This window comes from Penaeus japonicus, unplaced genomic scaffold, assembly GCF_977035675.1.
Source record: "Penaeus japonicus unplaced genomic scaffold, GWHDUDI00000001_assembly GWHDUDI00000018, whole genome shotgun sequence".
In the NCBI taxonomy this organism is placed as follows: Eukaryota; Metazoa; Arthropoda; class Malacostraca; order Decapoda; family Penaeidae; genus Penaeus; species Penaeus japonicus.
In genome coordinates, this window is record NW_028234420.1 from 37,299,966 (window position 1) to 37,309,965 (window position 10,000).

Genomic DNA, 10,000 nt, shown 5'->3' on the forward strand with positions numbered 1-10,000 from the left:
TCAGGAAAGAATTAGCAATTAGAATGGATGCTGTAATAGAATACTCTAATAATACAGTAGAAATACTAGGGGTACTGACAAGAGATACAAAAAAATATATATATATTTTATATAGACCTCCTTTAACAACAGAAACATCTTTCACTGAATCACTAGGCATTATTCATAATTACATTGTGAATACAAGGGAAATTGAAGCTATTGTGATACTTAGCGATTTTAATTTCCCCTTTATCGACTGGGAAAATAAAAGTAGGAGCAAATGCCACTAAAGATGAAAAACAACAAGCGAGAATGCTTTTAGATTTTGAAGAAAATTTTTACCTTAACCAAATCATCAAAATTCCAACAAGGGAGGAAAATATACTGGACCCTGTTTTTATTAGTATAGGGGAAGATATCACAATTGAAATCACAAAGAATAAGTTTAAAAAACCAGAAAAATATTGAAAAACAGATAGCCGAAGCAGAAAAGAGTCTCAGATCAATAAACTTTAACCACAATCAAACAGATTGAAAAAATAAATAAATGCAATACTAGAAGAATCAATGAAAGATATTGAAGTCTTCTTAACACCAAATTATATACTAAAGAAACTTTATAATGCATGTAAAGATGTTTGTAAAATGTTTGTGCCCCCCAAAAAAACAACAGAAACAAGAATATACCAAGAGATCGAGTGATCATGTTAGGAAACAAGAAAAATAAGGTTAACAAATTGGAAAAAACAACAGATCATGTCAAGAGAGAAAGGATCAAAGCAGAGATAAGGCTATTGGAAGATAAATTAATACTGTCTATAAGCAACCAAAAAGCAACCGAAGAAAAAGGAGCTGTGGAAGCTATAAAACAGAATGCAAAATATGTTTTTTTCTCTTATGCAAACAACAGGTTAAATAAGAGAACAGAAATTGGGCCTCTTGAGAATAATGGTGCATTGGTAACTGATTCAAAGGAAATGGCTGAATTACTCAAATTGCAATATGAAGAAGTCTATAGTGTCCCAAGAATAGAAAAATTAATATCAGACCCACAACAACATTTTAGTATCATTGATAACGAAGATGAATGTTTCATTGACTTCATATTCAATGAAAAAGATATTCTTGAAGCAGTAAGTGAAATCTCAACAAACTCAGGAGCTGGACCAGATGGAATCCCAGCGATCTTAAAAAGAAAAAGAAAAAAAAAAACTATAAAGAAACCATAGCCAAGCCATTTGTAACTTTGTGGAGGAAATCTTTGGACATGGGGATTATCCCCAGCTTACTGAAAGAGGGTACTATAGTTCCAATATATAAAGGTGGAAACAAAAATTATAGACCAGTAGCACTAACATCTCATATAATAAAAATATTTGAAAGTTTTTAGACAAAGGAAACAAGATAAATCCCGGGCAACATGGATTCAGAAGTGGTAGATCTTGTTTATCACAGATTCTGACACACTTCGAGCACATACTAAGGGACCTAACTGAAAATAGATAAGTTGATGTAATATACCTAGACTTTGCAAAAGCTTTTGACAAAGTAGTTCACGGCATTCTGCTACATAAAATTAAAGACCTTGGAATCGGCGGGAAAGTTGGAAGATGGATTTACAACTTTCTAATAAATCGTAAACAAAAAGTACAAATTAATGGGTTTTACTCGAAAGAAACGACTATTATGAGTGGGGTGCCACAAGGGTCCTTGGGCCCTCGTTATTCCTTATAATGATTGGTGACTGATAATGGTATGAAACGCTCGAGAGTAACATCATTTGCAGATGATAAAATAATAAGTACACCCATAGATATACTAGATAATGAAAACAAACTTAATGAGGATCTACATACCATCTGTAAGTGGGCATATGATAATAATATGAAATTCAATGGAGATAAATTTGAAATCATAGGATATAGTCCAAGTGGAAATTTAAGAGCAAGATCATATACTGTCAAAAGTGTGGAGATTGAGGAGAAAAAAGTAGTAAAAGATCTAGGACTCTATATGAGTAATGACATGAGTTTCAGTTACCATATAGAGCAGATTGTCAACAAAGGAAAAGTTATGAGTGGATGGGTAATGAGGACTTTTAACACAAGAGATCCAGTACACCTTTTACCACTATGGAAAACATTAATGACCCCAAGATTAGAATACCAGTGCCAAGTATGGAGCCCAAATCTTACAAAAGATATAATGTTGATAAAACAAGTCCAAAGAAACTTTACACGCAAGTTATATAATATGATGGGTCTAAACTATTGGGAAAGACTAAACAAAAAAATAAGACAAAGGCGGAGAGAGAGATACTTCATTATATATGTGTGGAAAATTATTGAAAACTTAACACCAAATCCAAGACCTGTTGAAGGAGGGAGAATTAAGGGAAAGACATGCTATCGCACTGGGATAAGTGCACAAACATGCCTGTTAAGAAAAATGCAAAAACAAAGTTTCCTAATAAACGGACCTAAATTGTTTAATAGCATACCGAAGGATATAAGAAACCTAAATCAGTGCAATGTAGAAAGAAAAACTAGATCAATGGCTACATTCAGTAGCAGATGAACCACCAACGTGTGGTAGTGAAAAAACGAGGGCTGAATCAAATTCCATTCCTCATTAAATTCCGCCGTATTGCAAACCGAAAGGATACTCCAGGGTCTATATGGGATAGTCGACGTTGCAATGACCAGAGGAAATATATCATATATACATTTTATATATGAATATTATATATATATATATATATATATATATATATATATATATATATATATATATATATATATATATATGCATATATACATATATATATATATATATATATATATATATATATATATATATATATATATATATATATATATAATATTATATATATATATATAATATATATATATATAAGTATATATAATATATATAATATATATATATATATATATATATATATATATATGTATTTATAATATATAAATATATATATATATATTTATAAATATATATTTAAATATATATGTATATATATATATTTATATATATATATTTATATATATAAATATATATATATATTTATTATATACAAATATATATACATATAAAATATATAAAATGTATATATGATATATTTCCTCTGGTCATTACAACGTCGTCTATCCCATATAGACCCTGAAGTATCCTTTCGGTTTGCAATACAGCGGAATTCTCGCTCTTAATCAGCCGTATATATAAAATCCAAAAACCACTTCATACCCGGGCATTTCCCAATTTTATTTTTTCACTTTTTCTCCCAAGCTTTTATGTTCGTTTTTCCGTGAACGACCTGTGAATCTGAGCATATTTCGTGAGAGTGATATGAATCTGCCATGACGTTATTCTCACCGGGTGAAAGAACGAGTAAAACCAAAACAAGATGCGGTGATGATAACTAGCAGAGCCTTGGTATTTTCGTTAATAGTCGTGTGATTTGGCGCGATATCTGCAAAGAGACGTCGTATAGCGATATACTTGTGGTACAGATAAACCAGCGAATGCATACGTGCCTTATCATACATCATTTAATAAAGAAATAAGAGCTTCGACAAGAGTTGCAATTTTCTCACGCAGATGAGACAACAGCACACGGCACACACACACATATATATATATATATGGTTGCGTCCAGCTGCTTGTGCGTCCACTATTCTCTTCACCATGTGAGTATCACCTCTTATAGCTTGTTTTCAGGAGATTCTGAAAGCAGACTTATATTCCATATGTGTCAGTTTATATTAGTAGACTTCCCTCGATCCAGTCACTCCCAGATTGAGAAGACTTGTACGTCATATATATACTTCCTGATGTTGTAAATTTTCTTGGCATTTCTTTCTTTCGCATTTATATATATGTATATATATGTATATATATATATATATATATATATATATATATATATATATATATGTATATTATATATGTGTATATATATATACATGTGTGTGTGTATATATGTTTATATATATGTATATATATACATATATATATATATATATATATATATATATATATATATATATATATATATATATATATAATGCATATATATATACATATATATACGTATATATATATATATATATATATATATATATATATATATATCTATATACTTATATATATAAATATATACTTATATATATAAATATATATATATATATAGATATATGTATATATACATATATATATACAAATATATATATATATATATATATATATATATATATATATATATATATATATGTATACACGCACACACACATATGCATATATACATATATATATATATATATATATATATATATATATATATATATATATATATATATATACATATATATACATATAGTTACATGGTCTTGTACCCTCTTCATTTCGCCCCAAAAGGATGCTGGTCGTGTTACTCGCGGTCGCAGCCGTGGCGAGCGCTACGCCCACCATCCCGAGGGCGGCTCAAGCCATGTACAACCCGAAGCTGTTCCAAGGTGACATCATGGGGATCGCAGGCCAGGAACCGGGGGTGAGTGAGTGTGTCTTTTGACCTGTTGTATGACCCGATCCGCCAGGTTGAAGATGTTTGACCCTTTGGGATGCTAGGGCAGTGGTGTTGGTATCATGTGATTCTTAATTAATTAACAAGGGTGATTGGCGATTGTGGGGTGAGAGGATTGTGATATGGTATTGGTTATTTATTCTTAAAACGTTCGTGAATGTTATGATTCGAGTGTGAAGTACTAAGTCAAGGCAGACTGAGGGATGTAAGTGTATGTATGTATATATATGTATATATATATATATATATATATATATATATATATATATATATATATATATATATATATATATGTAAGTGTGTGTGTGTGTGTGTCTGTGTGTGTGTGTGTGTGTGCGTGCGTGTGTGTGTGTGTGTGTGGCTGATCATGTGTCAAAGAAAAGCATTGGCAGCACGACAATTAATGCTGCTATGGTACTGAAGATGAACATATTACACACACGACATTGTTTGACATCAGACTTCAATCACTGCATATCCGTTTCCTGAGTCAGCATCCATGATCGGGTGCAGACAGTTCCTCAAGGAAGTTTTGCGTCGGCAAACGTCTGCCTCTTAATCAGCATTTCCTTAGTAATCAACTTTCTCTATCGCACCTCGGCCACAACCAAGTAGTCAACGGATTAAGAATTGTTTAAGTGAGGAAAAAGACATAGAGTACGTCCTCTTGTCTGTCTTTCACGCCTGGCTGTAGAAATCATCTGTTCTGAAATGCTATATGATGAGAGTAGTTCAGTACATCATTTAACAACCTTGATCTAACTTCAAAACTACGGAGTCCGAGCGATACAGAAGCTCAGAGTGCAGAATGCAAGGAATTTCACATATTTTTGGATAAAATAGGCGAAGGAACTGGCACACATAGGCAGTAACATCAAGCACTAAAACGTATATAAATGATACAATCCATATACAAAAAAAAGGTGGGAAGAAATGGGCGCGAAAATCCAGTTCAAACCAGATATAAAAGGAGGGAGTCTGACTGTTATTTCAAGGTCACTGGATTTCACGGATGAAATTCACTTACAATAAAAAGAAATTAAGAATCATCTTATTCGTGGAATCCACTAGACTGACCTAACCGTGAAGGATGTAGGATGCAAAACTGTTTATCTCGAATATCAAAGGATTCTTTTCCAGTTCCTCACCATGAAAGGAAATAGTGTAGCAAGGTTGGCGTTGGTGTTTTTCTTTCCTTCTCTTTATTTTTGCCTTTTCTTTATTATTTTTTTTTCTTTTGGCCTTTTGATTTTTATTTTTCTTATTCTTCTTTATTCTTACTTTTCTTCTTCTTCTCCTCCTCTTCCTTTTTATTCTTATTTCTCTTATTCTTTAATTTTCTTTCTTCTTCTTTTCTTCCTCTACTTTCTCTCCCGTGTATACAAAAAAAAATCCATACACGGATGTAAAAAAACAACAATGAGTTGCGATCAGCTGACAATGATGTAAACAATAACGTCACTTCGGCTCATTCTGAACGGGGAACGATGAAAATGTAGAAGATTGTGTTTTATCGTAATAAATATAACCGAAATTCTGTGAGAATAAAAAAAATCCACTCACCATTGTTTTCCTTGGCATTATTATCTGTGTGACAGAACTTATCATTGTAGCTCAAAAGTCGTTCGAACTTCGAGCTTTCTATAAATCTGAAAACCACAACAAACAACACAGATTCAAAAGCTCCACTCTGTCCCAAAAGCAGCTTTACTATGAGCAAGGGAGCTAAAAAGGAGATAAACATTTAAATAAATGTTGTTACCAACTTATCTGTGGCTTAATAAATAATTTCCCTTCATTATATTACAGCATGAACGCGCCGCCATTCTTGGGGATGATTACCTTTGGTCCGGTGGCGTTGTGCCTTATATATTTGGTCCTTCGGTTGGTAAGTGACTGAGGTAGCAAGACGTTTTTAATTTCTGGACATGTAAATGTGTTCAATTTCTTCTGGACAGATGCGGTATATTTTTTTGTGTTATGTGATTTTTTTTATAATGTATTTTTTGGTGTGTGTATTTTTATGTTTTTTTTATATTTACTCTCTCATCTCTTTCGCATCTCTCTCTCTCTCTCTCTCTCTCTCTCTCTCTCTCTCTCTCTCTCTCTCTCTCTCTCTCTCTCTCTCTCTCTCTCTGTAAATATGTTTATACACACACACACACACACACACACACACACACACACACACACACATACACACATATATATATATATATATATATATATATATATATATATATAGATATATATATATAGATATATATATAGAGAGAGATAGAGAGAGAGAGAGCGAGAGAGAAAGATGGAGATATATATATATATGTATACATATACATATATATGTATGCATACTGTACATATATACATATATATATATATATATATGTATGTATATATATATATGTATATATATATATATATGTGTGTGTGTGTGTGTGTGTGTACTTATATATATATATATATATATATATATATATATATCTCTATATATATATATATATATATACACATATATATATTTGTGTGTGTTGAAATTCATATTCACCTCTATCTCTAAATAACCATTTTCTTCCCGCCTGCCCCAGATTCCTACCAGCAGAGCGTGATTCTGGCGGCGATGTCAGACTTCCACGACCGAACTTGCCTCCGCTTCGTCGAGCGAACCACCCAGACAAACTACCTTGAAATCGTCACCAACGACAGCGGGTCAGTGGAGACGCAAGACATTCATTCCATTACGCAACACATTTCCCATCTTTTAAATCAGTCATGAAGCGCCGTTTTTATATCGAAATCATGCAACGAGGATTCATGAAGCGCCGCTTTTATATCGAAATCATGCACTGAGGATTCACGCATGAACAATTCCTGCAGGTGTTGGTCCTACGTGGGCACCATCGGAGGAATGCAGAGGCTCTCCCTGGATACCAACGGCTGCATCTACAAGGGCACGGCCATCCACGAGCTCATGCACGCTGTCGGCTTCTACCACGAGCACTGTCGCAACGACCGTGATGACTATGTCACGATTCATTACGAGAATGTTCAAGACGGTAAGGTTAGCAAAAAAAAAAAAAAAAAAAAAAAAAAAAGGACAGGCATGGGAGATCTTGGGGTTTTAAGGGCTCTCTTGTCTGAGGTTTTGGAGAATAATTGTAGACTTCTTTTGTATTTAATGGATCTTCCTCGAAATTTTAATTGCTCTTTTGTCTGAAATTTTGAACCTCTTGTGAGCAAATAAACCGCTCAAACTGGCATGCGTAATGTAGTTTGTGTGTGTATGAGGTCAGCTTGTGGGAATCTGCGCTAACTGGGGTAATTAGATTGCTTTCTGAAAGTCCACGTCCTATATCAGAGCTGTACATGTCTAGTTTGAGAATGTATTCGAAACCGCGACGTCTTAGATCAGTCTTCACATCTGCTTCGTGACGAAAACATCTCCAATGCTGTAGACAGTAAAAGGATAATGTTCAATTGCAAATGAAACTCTAAACTGATGTGCAGTGTATAGGTTTTGTTTTTCTATTTGAGTGTAATTTCTGCGAAAAAAGAGCCATTGAAACGATCGCCGCAATCAATATTCAAAGACTGTACCTGACTTTGTCCCTCATTGGCAGCACTAAAGAACTGAGTAAAATATCAAAATGCACATGAATAGCCCAAACCGAGTTTACAGAATACTACTGACCGTACAAAGATGTCTTAAAGTTTCCACTATCGCTCCATAGACACTCAATTTCCAATAATATAGCGCCAGTTCGGAGCGTTCGAAGCAAGATTGTTTACAGTGCGAATTGGTCGAACGCCAGAGAGTCTTCGATCGTAAATTCTTGCCCTGTTCTTGCCCTTTTCTGCCAAATGTCTTCGACCGTCTTATTATAAAGTTTGAAGGACTCTTCTCATCATCCCTTCTATGTAGTAAAATAACTTCTAAGGCCTTAAAACATTTCAATTCTGAAACCGCCAGGTTATGCGTACGCCTTCGACAAAGACACCTACTGGCGTTACGTGGGCGAAGACTACAACTACGCCAGCATCATGCACTACGGCACCTACGCCTTCTCCGTGAACTGGGGCGTCGCCGAAACCATCGTGCCCACGGATCCTAACGTGATTCTCGTCGAGGCCTACGACAAGGATCACATGGAGCAGAGCGACGCCAACCAGATTAACAATTTGTACGCCAGCGAATGCGCGCGCAGGAAGTAAAAAAAAAATGGCGCGCTTCTGAAAGGCGGTTGGAAAGAGTTGGAAACATTTATATGAAGTTCTCCTTCGCTTGCTTTTTCTTTCTTTCTTTCCTTTACTTTGCTTTTGTGATTGTGATTGGTTCAATTACTTGTCTCTTGTGATATTGTAGGAACAGGTTAAACGATTCAAGATTTCGACTCTCCGTGTATAAGTACAATGTTATACCTGCATATTATAGTCGTCAGATGCTTAAAATTATAAATGATGATTTTTAATTGGATAAAGACATTAATACGACATTAATCTAAAAATATTTTTACGTTAACCATAAAAATGCACATGAAACCACTTGTCAATCACTAATAAATCCCCATATATTCTAAGTCACTTATATTCATTCCCAGTGCATGGATATATACAAAAGTCCTTTCCTTTATATTTATATTTTTTCCTTTTTTTCTGTGGGGGGGAGGGATCCGCGGAACAACTATTTAACGACTATTGTTTTCAAATATAAAACGATTAGCCAAAGTCATCCTCATTAAAATTGATATAAATTAAAATTATACTTCACAATTGACACAACCTTGCAACAATGCACGGCCAAGTGGGAAAGGATGCTGCAGGAACCTACACGACCCACCACTATTTCTGTCAGCAATTTCCTTAGCCTATGCGCCTTAAAAAAAAAAAAAAAAAAAAAAAAAAAAAAAAATATATATATATATATATATATATATATATATATATATATATATATATATATATATATAATATATATATATATATGCCAATCATAGGCCTACATCCGTGCAATAAAAATCATATGGTACATTCCAGTTGCTTTGGTTAATTTCTTCCGACCAAGTGATGGCTTATAAAGAATAATGATAATTTTAATAATTGCTTTAACAAATTGTGAGAATGACAATAATTATAATAGTAATTACGATTGTGCTAATACTACTCCAATTACTACTACTAACTCTACTATTAATAATAATAATAATAATCTAACAATGATACTAACAATACTAATAAAAAGTCACCATCATTACCATTATCAATATTATCATAATTATTACATTATAACATAATAATAATGATGATAATACTATAAATTATCATAACGATGATGATGGTGATGATGATGATGATGACGATGATGATGATGATGATGACGACGATGATGATGATGATGATGACGATGATGATGACGATGACGAT

The 10,000-nt window shown here is 33.3% G+C and overlaps 1 protein-coding gene across 1 annotated transcript; it reads left to right on the top strand.

Moving 5' to 3' along the window:
* The first annotated feature begins 3,472 nt into the window (after positions 1-3,472).
* LOC122261535 (astacin) lies at positions 3,473-9,156 on the top strand. Its single transcript, XM_043029233.2, has 6 exons — positions 3,473-3,686; positions 4,414-4,546; positions 6,389-6,467; positions 7,168-7,288; positions 7,457-7,635; positions 8,550-9,156. Exons 1-6 carry the CDS (start codon positions 3,598-3,600, stop codon positions 8,789-8,791), a joined length of 843 nt encoding a protein of 280 aa, XP_042885167.2. The 5' UTR covers positions 3,473-3,597; the 3' UTR covers positions 8,792-9,156.
* Positions 9,157-10,000: the final 844 nt, after the last annotated feature.